Source organism: Lampetra fluviatilis, chromosome 43, assembly GCF_964198595.1.
Source record: "Lampetra fluviatilis chromosome 43, kcLamFluv1.1, whole genome shotgun sequence".
Lineage (NCBI taxonomy): Eukaryota > Metazoa > Chordata > Hyperoartia > Petromyzontiformes > Petromyzontidae > Lampetra > Lampetra fluviatilis.
The window spans coordinates 8,354,164-8,376,325 of NC_136317.1; the positions used below are offsets into that span (position 1 = coordinate 8,354,164).

Sequence of the window (22,162 nt, forward strand, 5' to 3'; positions counted from 1 at the left end):
CTTGCCGCCGTCAAAACGGTCGCGCCTCACAGTCGCCAGGGCCACCACGGGGCCGCAATGGGGGGCTGCGCTTGGAGAGGAAAACCCGCCGGAGAGCGGCCACGCTCTCGCCGAAGGTCACCTTGAGCCCAGCGCGAGAACGGAGTGCGGCCGGTTCTCGCGGGCTGTGGGCGGGGGAATGCGTTGGGTTTCCCCCGTTGTGTGGTATTGCAGCGCGGAGTGTTAACACTCGCACGGGGGCGCTCCTTTCGGCCTGGCTTGTGTGCGTTACGGGTGGGTGGCACGCGGCCCTGCGTTGGGTGCCGTGTACGCGCTGGAAGTAGAATTTTGATCACGACGGCTCTGGCAGGCTTGCGGGGGTGACGTGTGTGGGCGATGATAGATAATGTGCGACCGGGCGAGTCTGATGGCCCGAGGGTGACGAGTGGTGGGTGAGGGTTGCATTGGGAAGGGTGGTACGATTGTCACGGGGGGGGGAGGTGATGTGGCCGTGGTGAGTGGATCAGGTGATAGCGGTGAGTGTGCCGTGTAATGCTATCAACATGAACCTCTCCCGCACAGAGACACAACGTCTCGTGCTCTTCTTTTCACCCGCACAGTGTGTCCATGTCGTGTGTACACTGTGCACGGTGGTTGCGATAGCACGCGGCGCTCCGTTATTAACGAGGGTGTCCAGGCCTCATTTATCTCCACGCCCGGATGCACACGGCCGACGCCTCCTCGTAGGAGCGGGTGGCTGGCTGATGGATGTGTGTGTGGGTGTTGCCCGCGGGGAGGAAGCAGCATGGCGCATTAGCTGTGGTGGCGCTTGAGCAGCAGCATCACCGTACAACGCGCAGGGTAGTAGTGCGAACAGCCGACAGAGACGCGTAAAATGAACAAGGCACCGTCCCCCCCCCTCGCCTTGCCTGCTTCTCACCTCCCTCTTGGAACAGTAAAGCCAAGCGTTGGGAGATGGGAGGGTTGAAGCGGCAAATCATCGCACCTTGGCCTGAACTCTTTGGCAACGACTTGCGCAGCTCGTGTGCGTAACCTGGCGACGGCCGCCTTACAGCGTGGAGGAGGTCACGCGAGGGGGTTCCAGTGTAGCTTGGCCAGGTGGCTCTGCGGTCAGGGTGCTGAGCTGGCACTGCTGAGATCCTGGAGTCTGGGCGGCAGCTCGCCGCCTTCGATTAAACCGAGTGGATGGTCTCCGATGACTGCACACACGTAAAAAAAATGTCACGTTAAGTCTGCTTCTGTAAATTCCAGCCCTGATAATGAGAAATATTGGTTTGACTTGCATGCGACGGACGTTATTCTCAGTGGCTGATTGGGTGACAAATTGCTGTTCCCTCGGTAAGCGGAACAAAGGTCATTTGAATGGATCTTCAAGGTAGCTCTGTGATATCTGCTTCCGTGGGCCGTTCTCTAGCCCGAAGGGGGTTGCGCTGTGAGATCCGATTGGATTGTTTGTCTTGTGACCACGTGACGCCAATCGCGCGGACGGGAGAATATTGTGGCCGCACTGGGCGGACGCGGTTTTCGTGCACTTGGTAACTTCTCCGTTGAGTCTTTGGACCGTTCGTGGGTATTTTGGCGATCGTGGAGGTGCACACATTGAGGCTGGAGAACCGGAGAGGGGGAGTCGCCCTGCGATGTCTCTTCACCGCCGTGCGCGGGGAAGCAAGCGCCAGCGGCTTGGCACGGAGGCTGCTGTTTCCATGCCTGGGCAAAATCATCGACACCTCATTTGTACCGGGGGCCTGAGTGCATCATTCATCGGTCTACTTATAGAAAGAAGCCTGGGTTAAAATGGCCGTCTATAGATCCGTGACGCGGAAGGGTATAAATAAAGATTCCATTCATTCGGGAGATAAAGTCGGGCTTTATGAACCTCCGAAGCCCTCACCTTGGTTCCCTCTCTCACGTTACCTTTGCAGCGCCCGTATTTTCAGAGCTGAGTGCTCTTTTGTCTCGTCCATAAAATAAAACCAAGGACGTAACATTTTCCTCGCGGGTATTTTTTTCCACGTGAAAAATAAACACGGCAGTGTGGGAGGGGGGTGAGGGTAGGGAGGGAGCACTGTGGCGGCAGAGACCCGGCCTACACCGGACGGAGCAGCCCATTGCTGGCCACCGGCTCGCGCCAGCTGGGCCTGCATCCCAGCAGCATCCCACGGTGCACTCGCTCGCTCCCGCTGGTAATCCCGCCGGGACCTGCTCGCGAGAAAGGGGCGTTAGCGCTGGGGGGGGCAGGGTGTCGGTGGAGGTGGCGGCACCATGGCCGCCCATTTACTTGACGTGGCTGTCCGACGGCTCACCTTGTGGACCAGGTGGAACGGCTTCTCCTTGGCCCCCAGAGAGATGATTCAGTGAAAATGTCACCCTGGGAAAATACAAGGGTGGGCTTTGTTTGTGTTAACATCACACAAGCCTATGGATTGGAATTCTTTGATAATAAAGCCGGCCTTTGTGAGCCTTAATTATGAGGCCCCAGCCCAACAACAAAAGCATTGTGTGAGTTATTAAGAGGATTTACCGTGGAACTTTTTTTTCCCCCCATTTAATTTTTTTTGCAAACAAAAGAATTTTTGGCAGTGGTTTGGTTCGTTCTGTTGTTATTGAGATGTGCGTTTCCCACCTCCTCCTCCGCCGTGCGTTCGTCCAACTACCACTTTACCACTTTGGCGGTTGAGGTTGTTTGTGTCGAGCTTGCATCTTCCTCCGCACTGAATGCTTCTGCTGTCGACCGCATGGGCGTGTGTGCGTGTCTGCGTGTGCGCACATGCCCGATCCAATGTATAAAAACCGTACAGCGACATAAGCCTTTAGCTGAATTAAGGCGTCTGCTGATACTGTGTGCTCAGTTTCCCCCTCTGCTGCACCTACATCATGTTTGCTTGCACGCATGTGTGCTGGCTGTGTGTGTGGCTGTATATATTAATGTGTACATGTGTGTGTTTGAGTGGACGTTTGATTGCGTACGTTTGAACGTAAGTGAAAGTGTGAGAGTAACATAAGATTGGGTGTAAGTTAGTGTGAGTGTGTGCATGAGCATGAGAGTGAGTGTACGTCTTGAGAGTGTACCTATTGAGTGCGTGTGAGAATGCTGGGAGTATGTAAATATACTGATGGGTTCTGCTGGAATCGGACATAACTGTGATCATTTGCCAAACCCTCATCATAGCTGCTCAATCTGCATTGGCGATGAGCTTATCCTGTTCCAGTGACGGCGGACGCTTCAGCTGTCCTTCTGCTGGCCCCATTGGCGGCCTAACACTAATGGCCATTGGCCGCCTGCCTTGGGAGTGTCGTTTAACAGGGGACCGTGCGTGTGTGTGTGCCTGTTTGTTATTGGGCACTCACCGTGCCGTTGAGCAAACGGCAGGAATGTGACCCATACAGTGAGTGTTTGTTTCATCACCGTAATAAGGGTAATGGTTCGTGATTCACCGCTATGCTAACGACCTCACGAGCGGCTGCGGGGGGGGCGGGAGGCACTGCACGCTCCGCGGAAGAGACGGCGCAGAGCTCTGCCTCTCCAGATGCCAGCGGCAGAGAGGATCGTAGCGGCTCGTCTGTCTTGCTCCAACATTCTGTTAAGGCTATAATGTCTTTGGATCTTCGCGTCTCGGGGAGTGGCAGCGTAGCGGGTTGGCGCACTGCCCTTCACACCCCGGCGACCCGGGTATGACTTCTGCTCACGGCCGACACTACTGCCAATTATCTGAACCGGTCCTGGACCTCCCATAGATCAACTTGGCCCCATACGAACACCTTGCACGATGAGTAAACGTCGCCACTAGGGAGGCAAGGGTGGCCGGACGTTATACTGGCCACCCACATCCTCGTGTGCTGTGCTGGCCTTCATAGGTGCTCGCTAACATTGCTAGTTACCTGCGAAGGAGCGGGAGTGTAGTGGTTAGTGAACTGCTCTACAAACTTGGCTAACAACAGAGTTTGATTTGTGGCCAACTTTAGTGGCGAATGTTTGAATCGGTCTTGGGCCTCTCCGAGGTCGACTGCCCAAAATGAGTACATAGTGCAGTGTGTAAGCATCAGCACTGGGGATACAAAGGCGGCTAGGCGTGGTGTTGGCCACACCATGCCATCGTGCGCTGTGTATGTCTTTGGATGTGGTCTCTTAACAGCACTGAATAGCATCCACAGGGGATTTTTTGTTTATGTCTGTAAAATAAAGCTCGTATGTGCTGGTTACTTGGTGCGAGCTCGTCTGTGTGTCAATGCGTGTGCGCTCAAGCGTACGTTCGTGCAAGCGTCCATGGATGTGAGCTCCTGCATATGTCCGTGTGTGTTCACGTGGGTCTGTGCGAGCTTGTGTGTGTGCTTCTGCGTTTGTGTCCCGAGTGCCTGTTGGTGCGTGCGTCCATGCGTGTCTTCTGTCCACGTGACCACTTGTACCGACTCGCGCCCACTCCTACCCACTCGTGCCCACTCAGTGTGGTGGTGCTTTTGCAGGCTAAGAACTTAAGCTGAGGAAGCGCGCGCGCGACCTTTTTCGAAAGAGAGCGAAAGTGGCGATTTCTCCAAATGGAGCGGTTCCGTAGGGAGAGCCGGGGACTGTCGAGGCCTTTCATTGCATGCCCCTCTCTGCCGGCACCAGCGAGCTTCCACAAGGTGCCACCAGAGGTTCCCTCTGGCCGCCGTTTCGGACGTCACAGGGCAACGCGATTTTCGTCGGCGAACCGCGGCTCCTGCGCTGCCGGTGCCCTTGCAGCCCACGCAGCTCCCCCGCCTCTCTGTCTCTGCGCTCGTCGAGGTGCAGGTGCGCGCGCCGTGTGGCCCGCCGTGTGGCCCGCCGTGTGGGCGCCGGGCACGCGGTGACATGCGCGAGTGGCGCCGCAGCTCGGCGCCCTGGGGATAGTCGATGACGACGATGATGATGATGATGTTGAGGCGCCCGTGCACAATTGTGCAAACACGCGTGGTCCAGCCTCCCCGCGTTACCAGCGTTCGGACGTAGCGGTGTTATTTTTGTCCGAACGTCTACGTGCGGAAGTAATTGCCGATGTACACAGTCGTTTTTATTACTTTCGTGCGAAAGAAACAAAAACGGGCGCTTTAGCAAGAGACGGCTGGAGCCGCCGTCTCACTGTGCCATCTATCGCGCGTGCTTAACTTGCGTGCGCGCACGCGCGTTGAACTCACGCTCGCGCATTCATCCCCGTGATCTACGCCGCTGGAGGCCGCGTTCCCTCGCCTCGCAGCCGAGACGCCGCCGTGTTTAAGAACGCCAGAGGGGGTACGTAGGCAGCGTAGGGGTCGTTGGCGATCCCTCGCCGACACCACCGGGGGGGACTGGAGGTGTTCACGAATGCATGGGGGCGGGCGACTCGTCCCGGTCGAGCCGTGCCCTTTCACGGGCCCGCCCGCATCGTCGCGCCGTCAGCACCGCATGCTCCACTCTCGAGCCGCTTCACCGCTGGTCTCCGCATGCATCGTTCTCACAGCTTCTCCACATGCCCCCCCACCCCCCGTGTGGCGCAGTTTCCACGCGGCTCCGACCGCACGTAGACTCGTGAAGACCGAGCGCTGTCCCCACACCGAGGGATCAAACTCGAATCACCACCTGCTTGATCCCTCGCCCGACCCTCGTTTCTCTCAAAGCCGTTGTTCAAGCAGCTGTGATGAGCGGCAAGGGTTTGGACCCTGGAGAGATTGCGAGCGAGTCGTTCGTGCCAAGGCATGTGCTGGTCTCCGGAGAGTAACGTAAATGCCCGGCGTTGCGCGTCGGAACACGTGAAGTCCAATTGGGTAGGAGGTCAGGTGCGGTCGTGGGCCCCGTGGCCACTGAGCTGCCCGGGCTCGCTCGGTTTAACCAGATTCTGTGGAGTTGAAGACCTTAATTGTTCATCTGTTCTAAGTCGCGAGGAAATCGCGGGCGATTAGATTCTGCCCGTGTCGTTTTTTTTAAAAGGCGGTCGGTCGCGTTCAGTCTGAACTCGCGCTGTCAGAGGATCGCTTCCCTCCCCTTGCGCGACTCGCGCAGGGGCCACCGAGTGCAGCCTCCCATCAGCTTAACCCCCCTGACCACAAAAGCGTGAGTTTTGAGAATTGATGAAGCATTCAAAAACGAGACTCCCTCCCTCGGGGCGGTGGTTTTGCGAGCGATCGGCTCTGCGCCGCACGCAGCTCATTTGTGGAGAGAAACCCTGTCGGTCGCAAGAGGTCACCTCTAACATCGGCAGCCACCGTGACCCTTGACCTCGTGGCACAGAGGTCACGCTCGACCAGCCGTGCCGTCGGGACAGGGCGACGGTCGCTCGTTAATGAAGCCCCCCTGCGCCAGCTGAGCGAGCACGGAGGAGCAAGCAGCTGCCCAGCCGCTCGCCGCGCTCTAAAATAGGGCCGGTCCCTCGGGGTTCTGGCAGCTTCGTGCGTAGTGGGGATGGGAGAGTGGGCAGCCCCCCACCCAAACGGTTCGCGGCTGCGTCCCCCTCCGTGCCGCCGTTATCTCGCGTCGGAAAACGACATTCCCCGACTGCTTTGATTTATTTCCAATCCCGTCGCAATCTCGAAGAGCTTCGGCTCCTGTGGAATATTTCGACTCGAGCGTCAGGTGACCGATGTGGAGAGGGCTCCTGTGTCTCGTCACCCGCCGAGCGAGTGGGAGTTCTGGAGTACAGCAGTTCGTGAAGCGGCTGTCTGCGAGATACGCCATGCCCGTCCGGCGCGGCGAGTCCTAACGGGCTTCCAAGACTTGTCACGTGGCCCGGCTAATTGAGTGAGCGGCACTGCCCAGCGCTAACGTAATGGAAAGGGCTCCGCCTCCGCTCTTGTCGACGTCTAGAATTAGCGACGGTGGCACGCCTCTCCCCTCACCACCTCGGCTCCCAAGAGATCACCTCCCTCCCACAACAGCGTGGGGGTCACCCCCTCCTACCGGCTGCTGCTCCTCAGCTGTGATGGAGGTGTTTCCATGGCGGGGTACAGTGTGCGCAGAGAAGCCCACAAAGGGCGGCCGGCTAAGAATAGTCGCTTGAGTGGGAGACCGTGCGTGCGTCCGTGCGTGTCTGCGCGTCTGTACGTTGCAGAGTGTTTGCCCGCTCGATGGTAAAGGACGGTGGAGTGGCTGAGAGCCTCTCGCTGCAAGGGCACACGGGGGGCCGCACGTCGTTTCTGAGACGCCACTGTCGTGGCCGAGTAGGCGAGGAGAAGACCCCCTTCCGTGGCTCGTGTTTTCCCAGGCAGCCCATTGCGTGTATCCGTACGTCGTGGGCGCGCGCGTTGGTTTGTGCGTGCATGGAATCAACGGGACGGGGGGCACGAGGTCACGGGGTGGGCAATCGCGTGTCCCCGTGACATCGCACCTCGCTCTCCCAGGGGAAATATCAGAGAATCTCCTCCCAGATGGGGACAACTGCCAAAAAGTCCCACGAGCTTTGTTGGATAAAGGTGTCTCGCCTGAAGGGGTTGTTAATTTTAGTTGTATCCATAATTGGAGGCAAACATACGATACGGTGGATTATTGGGTGTCCTCACACACAAAAGAATGTGTAACTATGTAAGTAAAACTCCAGCCCCGGTGTGTTTGTGCGTGTGCGCACGCATGCGTGAGTAGGGATCGGCAATGCTGCGGTCGGCGCGACTGCGCTACGAACCCGGTGACCCGACTCGGTCAACGCCGGTGACGATTATCTGAACCGGTCCTGGGGCCTCCCCTAGGTCGACTCGGCCTCAAATGAGTACCTGGTGTGGTGTGTAGTAAACATCGCCACATTAGTGAGACAGAGGCGGCCGACCGTGGTGCTGGCCACCCCATCGCCGTGGTGTGCCGTTTCGGACTTAATAGGTGCTACTCTCGCCAACAGCACTTGCTCCAAAATTCTGTTGATGCTGTGCGAGGGATCTTCGTCTTTGTTGGGGCGTACCGCGCGGCAATTGACGAGTCCTGCCACCGTTGCCGTGTGATGGCTGCCGCTGGCCGATCGCGCTGGGAATGCGCCGTGCGGAGCCGAACGTTCACACCCGTTCAAGTCGGCTGCACCGTCGCTAAATGGCACTGGATTTTCGATTCCGTGGTGTTTTGCAATCGATTGCAAAATTAATGATCGTCGATTGGAACGGCGATCGCGGATTCAGCAGCCCCACTGGAAAGGCTCCACCTTCCCACGCTAAGCGAGGATGTGGCCCATGTGAGTTATTTCCACAATATTTGCTGTGTTTGTTTGTATAGATTTGTCATTTGTTGACTAGCTAGGTCCAACAGCTCCACAAACGCAGCAAGACGGATAATGTGAAGGGCACTTTGTCTCCTGTCAATTTTTTCTTATTTGTATTCACCACAATGAGGCTCATGGTATTTTAAATAAATACCATTTTAAGTGGAGCTTCCTAACGAACTGTGATGTTCTGGCTTGCTCTGTATGTGTGTGCTGTGTGCGTCTGCGCTATGTACGTGCGTGTGTGCGCGCACGGGCGCGATGCAGACGGAAAAGCCGCAAGGGAGACAAACGCGGCAAGGGGCTGCGCCACTTCTCGATGCGCGTGTGTGAGAAGGTGAGGGCCAAAGGCACCACCACCTACAACGAGGTGGCCGACGAGCTGGTGGCGGAGTTCAGCAGCACGCTCCGCGCCAGCCAGGAGGTGACTTGCTCGCACCCAGCACACCTAGACACATAACGCACGCACACTCGGACACGTAACGCACGCACACCTAGACACATAACACATGCCTAGCACCGTGTATACAGCCAAACAGTGGACGCACACACAGCCCCAGAGCCAACATACTCACACCCGAGACCATGTTCCCACACAAACCCACAACATACCCTACCCATCACATGCGCTATGTCAGCATTGTTGCACCATTGCCACTCTGTGTTCAATTACAACACTATTTTACCAGGTAAGGCCCCTAAGCTATACAGCTCTTTTTCAGGTGTGACCTGGCCACAAATGAAAGCTCAACAAAGTGGGTTATCATGTAGCCAAATACTCTATACGCATGTTTCTGAATGTGGAGGGAAACACTGAAGGACCCGGAGAAAAATCCACACCACCACGGGAAGAACACGCAAACTCCAAATATACAGCAGGCGTCAGGGTTGGGATCAAACCTACAACCTCCTGTATACCAGGCGAGATAGTTAACATCTCGTCACCGCGGCGCCCACAAGCAGACAAATACGTCCCGTTCATGTGTCCGCCTCTGCACGTAAACATCCATCAAGAAGTGTTCTTTGCGCAGTCCATCGGCGTAATGTTTTGCTAGCGCCGACGATGGCTGGCGGAGCCGTGCGCGACTAACGGTGGGGTTACCGCGGGCCGCGTGGGCTCCTCCCTGCCGCCGCCCTCAGCCTGCCCGCCCCCCCACCGCCGCCCCCTCGCGCTCCCTGCCTTGCCGTCGGAACACGTCCGGCCGCCTCGCGAGCGCATGCGCGCCCAAGCCTGCGTTCCCTGGGAGTGGCGGGCATTGCGGTTAGGCTTGGGGTCGCATTCGTCTGCGCAGATTGTAACAGTCCGCGGGTTTATCCGTGGCGTCTTTGAGCCGTCCCCCTACTAGCGCCGTGCCAGCCGGCCGGGGTGGTGGTGGTGGTGGCAGCGTGGACCTGTTGCTTGGCAACGAGCTTCCTGTTTTTATTGCTGTGTTCTCCGTTCCCGGGCCGATGGACAGCGACCTCCGTAACTCGTGCACGCTAATTGTTGAGGGCGTGGGTCGTTTCCCTAGAACTGTATGCGGCGAGTGACACGTTTGTTTTTAAAGAGCATTGAGGCGCGTCTCTGTGGGTTAAATGTTCTTTGTGCATCAAAGAGAAACGGGAATTGAGCCCATGTTTGTGTGATTTTTTTTGGTTTTGTAGAGTTCCGTTTTTTTTCTTATTCCCAACTAGTTCATAAAGCCTGTTTCTTTGCCAGGCAGAAGTTTTTAATACATTTCAGAAATGAGCTTAGATTTTTTTTACAATTTTTATCTATAATCAGACACTAACAACTACTCCAAATATTTGTATTTTTCCACAAAAAAACTTAAATTGTTGGCGACTTGATTCAACTTATTATATTTAAAGTTGTACCCATCGGAATGCGTATTTTTTCGTTTAAGCCTGCTTTAATCATAAATATCGCAAAACAATGAAAGATAGATCAATGGTTCTCACTTTTATTTGATTTGCTGTTTAACACTCTATCAAACGAAAAAAATCACAATCTTATATTATGAATGGTTTCTGAATGACATGTGCAAACATGTTTATGGGGCAATTAAAATCGAGATTTAGGGCCCTTAAAATGAAAAATCTTGGATTTATTTTTCCTGTTTGTATCCTAAAAGCTACCTATGTACCAAATTTCAGGTTTCTACCTTGTTGGGAAGTAGCCTAGAGGTTAGACATACAGACTAAGGTCTTTATTTATACAGAATACTCGTAAAAATTCCTTCCTAAATCCATCTGAGAGTCGTGCGGAAAGCACTGCCCGGTTGAAGGCTAAAAAAAAAACCGACTTATCTTTGCTGACTGATTGAGGTTTCAATCTGATTTAGAAAAAACAACAAGAGCTTTCTGTTGCTCAGTGGTAGAGGGAGTGGTTCGCAAGCAGAAGTTTGCGAGTTCAAATCCTGTTTGGGGATTGAGTCGGCCCATTATCCCTTTGGGGTCGATAAAATTATTCCCACTGGGGAAGCCAACAGTGGTTGTCTTCTGGATGGCTTTTCCCCGTCATGGGAATGTGAAATGTCTGCCACTGGCTCAGCACTGTAAACACGATGAGCACCAATGCCGCAATGCTCATCTGAGGAGGAAGTGGCTTATGAGTTGACTTGATGTTTACAAGCAACCGCTTGGGGGGGCTTGGCTTGAGGGCGCACACAGTGGTTAGCGCACCGCTACGAGCTCAGAGACCTCTGTTCGATTCCCAGCCACGGCTAACGTCAGTGGTGAGTAATATCCGAACCGGCCCTGGGCCTCCCCAACTTCACGAACCCCGGAATGAGCAGGTGTTGGCGAGGTTGTTCAAGCAACCCCCCTGACTGAAAGGCATGGGGGGACCTTCATCCAGCAAGGGCTGCACATTAACACCCCCCCCATTCCCCGCCCCGACAGCCGCGGCAGTCGAGCGAACTGGTCTGACCGGTTGACCGCACTCGTTGCCCTTAACCTTGGCCGTTACCGCCGCAGCTTCTCATTCCTGCGACACGTTTCGCCGTCACAGCACGCTTGTATCGCGCAAAGTGCAGGATACTTAACACCGTGTAATTTGAGGTTACTCTGTGTACCGTACGTACGCTACGGCCCGTTTAATGTCACGAAATGAACGTGAAGTGAGACTTTGTTTAATTCGTTGTCGTGCGCGGCGGGGTGGCGTCGGTAAGAGACGCACGGTCACGGTGGAACGTCTGCGTCGGGGTTGGTCGGCAAAATCTGCTCCCAACCGCCGGCGCATCGTGCGCCTTCGTTCAGCTGGGACATGGAGCCAACAGACCCGAGCTCGACGACGCGTGGAATTATCCGGCTCGAAACTCCCCCCGCGTGCAACCTTGCGTAGTCGTCTGGTCACGTTCACAGGCGGAAGAGAGGTCCGGCGTTATCGTCCTCGAGTCTTGGCGGTGTGAATTAGCGGCTTGAAACCCAGATACAAACTTTGGTACTCCTCAGTTTAAAATCAATAAAAGCTCAAAAATGTAACTCTCCAATATTGCTGAAGTGGGAGGCATACTCCAAAAATGTAATGTTTATTTGTTTAGATTTTTTTAGTTTTCAGCATCGACCTGGCTACGGTAGTGGAAAATTTGCATCATTAGCACCCTCTTAAAACTTCCATAAACATTACATCAGTCGCCCACTTCCTCCATGCGTCTCTCGTTCATTCACTCACTGCCTACTACACTTAATGATAATTTGTAATTTAGAGTTTATAACGAGCACGGTCTTCTTCACAGGCAGCCATAACCAGTGGCAACACTTGCCCAAGCTCTCTGGTCCTCTTTTGAGATGTTTGGCCAACTCGATGAATGAGTGCTGCGTCTCTACGTGGTACAGGAAACTAGATTGCCCAGAGAGGAGAAACCCACACGTGCGAGTCTGGGTGGGGGGCGGGATGACACGCAATCCCCGTAGAGATGGAAATGACCGAGGAACATCTTCCTTACAAACGGAGAACCACCAGTGAACGGGTCCCACGCTAGACGTTGCGTAGAGATCGGCGATGGTACGGAATTTTTTCCCCGTGCTGTTCGTCACTGAATGAGGCGCGCCGATCGGCCGGCGTTACCGGCATGCGTGGTGACGTACAGAAGGGGTGAAAGTGGACGGGCACGGCACGTTCCTCTCCCTCATACCACCCCCAGCGTTGCTAATAACGGCCGCCCCTCAGGGTGGGGGTGGAGCAGTGCAGTAGGAAACATGGGGCAGAGTCTGAGGTCACTGTTGGAATTGGCCGGGGGGTGCCACGTGGACCCGGAGCTGCACGAATGAGGATCGCACAGCGAGAGTGGGCGCGATTCCCACGCTCGCATCGTCGGCCATGGTCAGTCTACTGCTGGATGAAGGCTTCCCCAACCCACCGCCACCTTTCGCGATGCTGCCTTGTCACGATGATCTGCCGAGCGCCTGCTGCACGCGAACCGATTTTACCGCTCCTTCTCCACGTGGACGTCCTCTCGGATGCATTCCATTCCTGCTGCTCATTACTGTTGCGAGCAGGTTGTGTGGGGGGGTGGTCGATGTTTGACCATACTTCACACTAGACAGTGCGGTTTTGTGAGGACACTCAACAGACATATGAATGTATTTTATAGAAAGCGGCCTGCTAAATTAAGTTGAATTGTTCAACTGCACGGTGATCTCAAACAAAAAATGATTGGCGCTTGGAACGTTTGTACGCCACGTGACAGGTTAATTTGTTTGGCCATGTCAGGTGGCTAAGAGCCTTAACGACACAAGTGTGGTCAGATCATTAGGTGGCCTGACTCAAACGTTGACCGTGATTCTCCGTTGTGGGGGTTGAAAACCTGCGACGTGTTATGTCTCCTGCTCTGTCAAAGTTGAAAAATTCTCAGAAATGTTTTTTACAGAAGAATGCAGGATCCAGAATGTTGGTTTTGTGGCGTTCCGTAAAACGCTGCCCTTGTCTAAACACCACGGTTGGACTGTGTGCGCATGAGTGAGTGTGTGGGAAGCGGTAGTATGGCGGTTAGCGTGCTGCGCTACGAACCCAGTGCCCCGAGTTCGATTGCCGTCTGAATGGGTCCTGGGCCTCCCCTAGGTCGACTCATCGTCAATTGAGTACCTGGTGCGATGTGTAAAAACATTGCCTCTTGGGAGACAAAAGCGGCCGGGCGTGGTGTTGGCCACCCCACCCCCTCGTGTGCCATTCTGGCCTTCATAGGTGCTCGCTAACAGCACTTGCCCCAACAGTCTATTAAGGCTATACTGAGGGATTTTGGTCTTGTGTGTGCACGCATGCGTGTGGATGTGTGTGCGCACAGACGTACGACCAAAAGAACATCCGGCGGCGTGTGTACGACGCCCTGAATGTCCTCATGGCCATGAACATCATCTCCAAGGAGCGCAAGGAGATCCGTTGGATCGGGCTGCCCACCAACTCGGCGCAGGAGTGTCATAACCTGGAGGTGGGTGAACGCTCTCCGCCCGCCTCGCGTAGCTCGCGATACACACACGGACAGAGCCGGAGCCGAGCCAGAAACGTCGTCCGCAGCCACGGCAACTCTCCCCGGCCGCCGCCGTGGCGGCCCCTAATCCCAGATCGTCACTCGAATCCTCGCGCACGGTGCCCCCGAAGCTGGTTGCGGAGTGAACGGAAGGAACCCGCCCGATGGCCGCGTATCCTCATTGTTTTATCGGCGGCAGAAGGAATGTTTCGACGGCGTGTAAAGAGAAACTTTATTAATGAATGGAGGGGTAAGGCCCATACAGGGCCCGACGATAACGGCGCTGTTTGCGTGGCAAGGCTGTTTGTGGCGGCCACGCGCCCGGGGCCCTTGACATTCCTGTGCTTGCCGACTCGGCAATTCCCAGAGCTGCGTGGGAATGTCTGTGCGTGCGTTAACGCACGCGTTAACGTGGGTTAACGTGCGTTAACGCGTGCGCGCGTGCGAAGAGCGAAGTGAGTAGCGCTGCCGCTAACAAAGCCGGCAGCCCAAGTTTGGTTCCTGACCACGGCCAACAACCACCGATGATGATTGTCTGAACCTCCTGGGCCTGCTTTCATTTAACACTGCCTGAAAAGAGTACTTGGTGCTGTGTGTAAACAGCACTGGGGAGACTAAGGCAGCTGGGCGTGGTGCAAGCCACATCATCTCCTCGTGTGCGCTAATCACCGTGCCACCACTTCCCAAAGACAAAGATCCCCCTTGAACAGACTTTTGAGGCAAGTGCTGTTAGCGAGCACCGATGCTGCAGGAGGAGGTTGGGTGGCCAGCACCTCACCCGGCGGCCCGTGTCTTCCCAGTGGCGATGTTTACACATTGCATGAGGTACTCATTTGAGGCCGAGTCGACCTATGGGAGGCTCAGGACCGGTTAAGATAATGGTCACACTGGTGTTGGCCGTAAGCAGGAATCGAACCCGGGTCGCCCACCCCCGCGAGCAATGGAGGTGCGTCGGTGCCGACACCGCGGCTGTCTGTGTGTGGGTTTTGCCGCAGACCGAGAAGCAGCGGAGGCTCGAGAGAATAAAGCAGAAGCAGGCTCACCTGCACGAGCTCATCCTGCAGGTCGGTGCCTGAACTTCCCCCCGTGGTAGTCCCATTGCTGCACGCGGCCGGCTGCTCGGCTTTCTTTCCCCCCCTTCTATTATCTCTACCTCTATCCTGCAGTCGCTTGCCGGCTTCCCTCGTCTTCCCGCCACCCGTGTCCTCCATCTCTACCCTCGGCCTCCCTCTGCTCCTGCCGTGCACCAGTGGCATCTCGATAGCTCCGCCCGTGGCATCTTCTTTGTCGACTCTCAAATCATGGCCAAACCCTCCCGAGTCTCACCTCCCTTGACGTCTTACCCTTTATACCCCGTTTCCACTGGCACATCTGACCCGCGCCAGAGTGAGGCCCTCGCAGCACGGGTGCTCTTTTCCGCTTGACTGGTTGCCGAGCCGAGCCAGAGCCAAACGGTGAGACATCTGAATCAAGACCAAGGAGGGGCCAGGGTGAGGTTAATAATTTTTTTGATATGAAAGTGGTTAATGCGTGACGTCAGCTGCACCTCCTGAGTCACACAGTGTGTATATATATATTGATCTAGTCCCAATATTCGTCTTGGAATATTCATCTGTCCTTTCAAGCCTCTTGATTTTTATATTCCTCAGTGCCCACGTCTCTGCGTCGTATTGTTACTGTGCTTGTTTACCCAGGAAGGTCTCACTGAGTCTCAAGGACTCTCTTTCAGGAGGGTCCTTCCACGTTTTTAGAGGCGATGGAGGGAATGATGCTGCTGCTGTGTGATCCCAATTGGTGGAATTTGCGGGTAATTTTTCAGCATCGGGATGGTTTAGCGAAAATACCAGTTAGGTCGTGCGTTCCTTTAACTGGAGAATCTGGCGCCGGAAACGCATGCAGGACACGAGGGGGGAAGAACGACCGCATGGCGCCATAGACGGGAATCGAACCCGGGGGCCCTTCCTCTTGCCCTGAGGCACGAGTGTGACGTCGGTGCCCCCGCTCTGTCCGCCCGCAGCAAATCGCCTTCAAGAGCCTCGTGCAGCGCAACCACGAGCAGGGCCGCGCCGCGGGGGGCGCCCCGCCGGCGGGCTCCGTCATCCACCTCCCCTTCATCATCGTCAACACCAGCAAGAAGACCGTCATCGACTGCAGCATCTCCAGCGACAAGTGCGTCGCCGCCTCCCGCCGCCGCGTTCGATTTCCCGACCGACGCGTCGGGTTCATTTCCCCAATCCGGTGGGAGGGGGGAGAGGTGTAGGCGGATGCTCGCCGTGTGGGCTCGGTGCATTCAGAAGAGCCAACGCCCCAGGGGTTACAAAACTATGAGGGCAATGCGACTCCCCCATCGAACCACAACGATCCTCCCCCCGGGGTAAGAATGGTCATTCTGGCCGCACGGCACAAATGCCGGCTGGAGGGTTAAACTAAAATTCCGGGTAGGCGTGAGGGGGGGTTGAGACACGGAGTAGAACTGTGACCCTGGCCGCGCGTGCGTGCGCAGGTTCGAGTACCTCTTCAACTTTGACAGCACGTTCGAGATCCACGACGACATCGAGGTGCTGAAGCGCATGGGCCTCACGTACGGTCTCGAGGCCGGCACGTGCCGCCCTTGCGACCTGGAGCGCGCCCGTGCCCTGCTGCCCAAAGCCCTTGAGCCACACCTCCTGGGTACGCAACGTGTGCCGGGGCCTGGCAGGGCACCGCTGCTGCTGCTGTTGACAAGGGTCAGAGTGCAGAGGTGGTGGGGTGGAAGGTTATGGCTGTGGAACAGTGGTGGTGATTGGTTGTAGCGGTGGTGGTGAATGTGGTGGTGATGGAGGTCGACTCGGCCTCAAATTAGTACATGGTGCGGTGTGTTAACATCGCCACTAGGGAGACGAAGGCAGCCGGGCGTGATGCTGGCCACCCACTCCCTTATTTGCCCTGCTGGTTTTTATAGGTGTTATACAGGGGATCTTTGGTTTTGGGGAATGTGGTGGTGGTGGTGGCAGTGGTGGTTATGATAGATGCGTTGGTTGAGGTGGCTTTTGCTCCACTCGCTTATTGTGTCATCCGGATCTCCCTGCGACCGCCCAGATATTACGTACAATTAGTTTTTATAGCCAGGGCTAACACAAATAACAATCATCACGAACATGCAGTTAGTCCGAGCACCGCTGCTGATGTTGCGGGGCGTAAAGAAGAAGGCCGGTTGCCTTGTGGAGCGTGGCTGCTTCTGTTGCCGGCCCCGTTGTGGAGCCACACGCCGGGGCGAGCTGACCCGCGGTGGCGCCGTGTGTCACAGAGATGGCGCGCAGCGGGGGAGCCACACTCGCAGCACTTCCCGCCGGGGATGCCCTCCCACCCACGAGCAGGTGGGCACCGCATCGCCGACCCACATCGCCTGTGTATGTGTGTGTGCGCGCATTTGTGCTAACATGTGCGTGCGTGTGGTGCTAAACACGTGCGTGCGTGTGGTGCTGAACACGTGCATGCGTGAGTGTGGTGCTGAACACATGCGTGCGTGAGTGTGGTGCTGAACACGTGTGTGTGTCAGTGTGGTGCTGAACACGTGTGTGTGTCAGTGTGGTGCTGAACACATGCGTGCGTGAGTGTGGTGCTGAACACGTGTGTGTGTCAGTGTGGTGCTGAACACGTGCGTGCGTTAGTGTGGTGCTGAACACGTGCGTGTGTGAGTGTGGTGCTGAACACGTGCGTGTGTCGGGTGCAGCCACGTGGAGGCCGGGCTGGTGCTGGACGGGGAGCCGTGCGGGCCGGTAGGAGCGGCACGCGGCGGGACGCCCTTCTCCTTCGCCGACGACGATGAGGAAGACGATGAAGATGACGACAGCGACGACGACGACGACTCCTCTGACTGAAGCCCCGCGGGGGTTGGGGGGGGGCCATGGCGCGGCCTCCGCTGCTCCTCCTCCCGCCCCCACGCATCTTTTATACGAACGCACGATTGTTTTGTAACTTTTTTTTTGATAGCCAGAGTGACGACGATGTTTTGCGTGTGGCCGCTTTTAGGGGGCCGAACTGGGGTCAGGGGTCAAACCGGGCGGGACCAACCATGTCGCCGTTGCATTCGCCTGCCAGTCCGGTTTCCCTTGAAGGCTCCAGTTGGAGGTGGGATCCTATTGGAAGGCCCGAGCGGGAGATGAATCGCCTGAAAGCGTGCAGGAGAGACGCGGGCCGGGTGGGGGGAGAGAATGGGGGCCTTGTGTGTGGCCGTCCCAAGGCCACGTTGGTGCGGTATTCACCGCCGTGTCTCTCGCGCCGCGCTGGATCGTAACGGAGCCCCCATTAGGTACATTAAAAAGTGGTAATGAGACATGGTTGGTTGGTCGTGACACGGAATTTCCTTTTGTTTGCACTCGTGAGCTGCTTCCCAACGAAAGCGCAATTTAAACAAAAAACGACGGAAGGGAATCCCCTGCCCCCAAGTCGGCGTTTTGTCAGCGGTTTTGCCCACGAGGGCTAATGGGAGATTTCTTGGCCAAACCGAGTCCTGGTAGTTGACGTTGATTTTGTGCGACCGTTTGCTCGTGTCGTTTGTGGGGGTTACTGACCTAAAAATTAATGTGTGGGATGGCAAACCACAATGTTGATTAAAACAAAACAATCGTCTGGTGCTTGCGTAATGAGCGCTGGAAACGTGGCTCCCCCCTACTTCCAGTCCTGGGACGACCTTCCGCACCGATGGCGCGAGATGAGCCGCTCGGTGTGACGCGAGGCAAGCTTGGGGCTCCCGCTCGGGCTTTGTCAAAATGACTCTCGGTCTGCGGTTCACATCGACTCATCCCTCCTCGCCCGCCCGGCGCAGGTGCTTAACGAATCGTGTCGTGAACGTTCCGAACCGGCGTCATGCCTCTTTGGGAACTCTCACTCCCCCCCCCCACCCCCCGTGTGTTGGCGCTCGTTCTGTCGCGCCCCTCGTTCTGTCGCGCCAGCAGCAGCGGGCACGCGGGAATGCGTGGCGCAAACCGTGTCCGTTGATTCTACAGTTAATACATTTTTTTAATCACCTGTTACATCATTCAAATGTTGGTGAAATACTCTGAAGTTTCTCACAACTAGCACGTAAATAAGCACTGCCAGTATCAAAGCTAGCGCATGGAGGTTCAAGGGGCCTTGTGAAGTGGAGGTCTTCAACCCACGCCTCTACTGTCCACCTTTGTCTCTCTCCCCCACGCAAGGGAGGCTAGCAGTGCCCATCGCGGTGGAATGTATTGCAGAGCTCGGGGGCGACGCTTGTGTAGACGTCTGGATCTTGTTTGCGTCGTCGTTGAAATAAAAGCCTGTCCATTGACTTTTGTCAGGCCGAGTGTGGGCATGGGCTCACCGACACGAGACCACCGTGCGTCGGGAGTGAAGAGCCCTGGTCCTGGGCCTCACCTTGAACCACGATCGACCGCGACGGCGGCTTCCAGATTTGTGTTTACCGCACTGGACCCTTCTTCCACACCTCGGCTGCTCCTGCGTGCGCGTACAAGTCGGCCCGAGTAGCGAAGTCTTGCACATGAAATGCGCTCACGTTTTACTGAAATCTCGTTTTAACTTTAAAATCTTACTGTGAGGTTATGACTTTCCGTGTGGTGTTCGGCGAAACGAAAGTAAAAAAAGGAACCGCTTTTCTCGTTTCATTATTATCCCTGGCGTCTTGAAGCCGGATCACGTGGTCCCAACGCCGAGGCCTTTGTCAATCCTGGCTGCTGCTCTTGATGTTTGGCTGTGAGCACGCAAGACGATGCGACGACTGCAATGGCCACGGCGTCATTGGACAGCCGTGATGCTGCACCGAACAGACTCCGTCCTCCAACTGTCCTGATCCAAACTGAAGCAACGTCGCTTGCGTCATCCGCTTACCCAGACGACGATCGGTGACGATGTGTTCGGGACGTTGCCACTGCCTCCACCCATCGTGACCTCGCCATGCCACGCCGTGACCGTGCTGGGTCGTCATCGGCCACGAGGTTTCTGCTCTGACTGGAAGCCGATTCGCGTTGTGCCGCCATGGCACACCGGGCCTCGTTAAAAGAGCGCCCGCACATTCCCCATCGTTCCATCTACAAGCGCAACCTCCGGCACCAAGGTTGCGTGTTCTGCCGAACGTGACCTTCACCCGCGATGGGAGAGGGGCAGCTTGGTGGCTCGGCAGTGGTCTTCCCCATGCCACGAGATGTCTCAGTAGCCGGAGAACAACGTCATTGCGCGGTCTGACCGAGCCCTTGCCCCTGCTCCCTCGCACATTCAACCCAAGGCAGAGGCCGACTGCTGTGGCAGCTGGGGCTCGTGGTCGCCCCTGTGTCTGCACAAGCAGTTGCTCCAACGTCGTGGTGAAATCGGTGGGCACTCGTCAACAAACCCTGCTCAGACGGTGCCGAACCTCCCGAGTCGGTATCTGACCTGCAGCCACCCCTGCCCCCACCCCCTCCTCACCCTGTTGCCGCCTCGAGCAATAAGCACAGCGACTTTATCAATATGCAAGGACGACGTGAGATTTCATGCGTCTGTTTGATTTCTTCCCTCCCTATTCGCTTCTACGAGTCAGAGAAGTGCGTCTCGTGCCGTCGGTCCTTGCCAGTCCCGTGCCCTCCCCCCGGTAACCTTCGTGCCTTAAAGTCATGAGCCATCCATTCAGAGCCGAGCTTGACATTTTGCAAGAAAATGTTCATCGACCGTGACAGCCCAATTGTTAAGTGGCCCAACCGGAATTAGTGGCATTTGAGGCAGGCGGCAAGACGTGGCGACCAGCAGTCCCGGTGTTGGGCCTCGCCGCTGTGGTACCACGCTGAGCCTGGAAGGAGGCTGTTGCCACCCATAAGGAGGATCGTGAGATGGAGCTCAGATTCGCACCCCCCCCCCAAGCAGGTGACGCGTAAAAGGCAATCCCCAGTGGCCGATGCTTTTGGGTTTGTCGGCCGTTGGAGTGGAATAGGAGGAAGTGGCGACTTCTCAGGTGCTGCTGGTGCAGCCCTCCCCAGTTCTGTGGTTTCAGAATTGTTTGTCTAAATTGCACGCTCTTTGGAATTGGCGGAAGGCGAGTCAAAGGTTTTGAAAGCGAGATGCAGTTCTTTAAGGTGTGTTCAGGTGCCCATTCTGTTCTCTGAATAAATGGCGACAGTGCTGATGGTTGCGATCTGGGCTGGACTGACAAATGCAATCTCATTCTCGAAACTTTCAACTGCCGTGTGCAGTTGCGTGGGTTACTTGCGAGAGTCGCGTTATCCAAGTCCATAGAGATTGGATGTCGTTTTAGTGTTGTCGCCGATTCCCTGAACATAATTGTTTTTTTATATCAACTTCGGAAACATTTCCCTTTTGCTCCACGTGGCAGCGGTGAGCATCGTCACTCGGATTCCCCCCTCCGAGTTGCAGTGAGACGTGGTCACAGGTCACCTAGCCGGCCAACCACGCCAATCGGTTGCGTTGTCAGTTGCGCTCCGCACCGCGGTCTCAAGCTCACGGGGGGGGGGGGGGGCATCGTTTCAAAAACAGCATCGAGGTTAGGCTGCTCAGTGAGCCCCATCCATTTCTGGCCGCCTTGGCCACCCACAGGAAATGTTTTCATGCCCAAAGTTCGAGGCTCTAGCCATGTGGTTTCCGTAATCAAAAGGCGATGCGATGCAAATTCCTGTTACCACCGTTTAATGTTTGTGTACAGAGAATAGGCCATCCTGCATTGTGATACCTTGGCCATTCAAACATTGTCAAGGCGATGTTTCCGGCTGTGTTATGACCGTTTGCTTAATGTTTTGTGCTCACAAGTTGGAATTTAAGGGACATTTTCGAGTAACTTTATCAAGAATTTGACCATCACAATCCTGTTTGTATAATATTACAATGAGAATTTGAGCAGAGTTGGGGGGGGGTTAAAATAGTTTAGTTTCAATTGTCATTTTATTTGAAACCGTTTTGCGAGTGCTTTTGCAGATGATGGCATTTGTTTGAAGGGTGTTAAATGTTCAAGTACATGATTTAGGGTACATTGGATTGAAATAAACATCTTTCCTAAATGCCGCCTGCCAATGTTTCCCCCTCCCCCGAGTTAATTGTAGTTGGTCGGTTGTATTTAACCAGGAAGTGGCTCAGGTGCTCTATACCAATCTTCCTCGATGAAGACGACACGATAAAAACAAATGTTATGGCCAATTGTAACCACGCTGCTACCACTTCAATTGTTGGCCGCAAGTGTAATGTACAACTTTTAATTTTCAGATCGATTTTGACTAGTACATAGGTGGTGTAGAAGCCCCATATGCCGATAGACCGATTTCGTGTGTATGCAGACAATCACTGCCCACATTTGCGCGAGACACACATCCGATGTGTTCAGGAGGGGGGGTGTAACATCAGCACTCAAACTAAATCAACTTTGATGCAAAAAACGTCACACCATAACAGTATTGTAAAGTAATGCTATACCGTATGAAAAGACGGACTTAGCCATTTGATTCGTTTACTGACCAAAACCTTTATAGCTTGAGCCACAAGTCTCAGGGTAATTCATGGTGAGAAACCTTGACATACTGCACATCTTTCCCAAAACAATCTGGACACGAA

The 22,162-nt window shown here is 55.3% G+C and overlaps 1 protein-coding gene across 4 annotated transcripts in view; it reads left to right on the forward strand.

The window, feature by feature from the left end:
- Positions 1-21,615, forward strand: part of LOC144947097 (transcription factor Dp-1-like) — a 37,367-nt gene extending 15,752 nt beyond the window's left edge. For 3 of the 4 annotated variants that reach the window (XM_078876298.1, XM_078876300.1, XM_078876299.1), the window contains exons 5-11: positions 8,433-8,589; positions 13,433-13,576; positions 14,611-14,679; positions 15,633-15,784; positions 16,119-16,285; positions 16,902-16,971; positions 17,328-21,615. In XM_078876298.1, the coding sequence (XP_078732424.1) occupies positions 8,433-8,589; positions 13,433-13,576; positions 14,611-14,679; positions 15,633-15,784; positions 16,119-16,285; positions 16,902-16,971; positions 17,328-17,475 (907 nt within the window). In that variant the 3' untranslated portion in view covers positions 17,476-21,615. The remainder of the gene's footprint in view (positions 1-8,432; positions 8,590-13,432; positions 13,577-14,610; positions 14,680-15,632; positions 15,785-16,118; positions 16,286-16,901; positions 16,972-17,327) is intronic. The other variant, XR_013639974.1, reaches the window with a different exon arrangement.
- Positions 21,616-22,162: the final 547 nt, after the last annotated feature.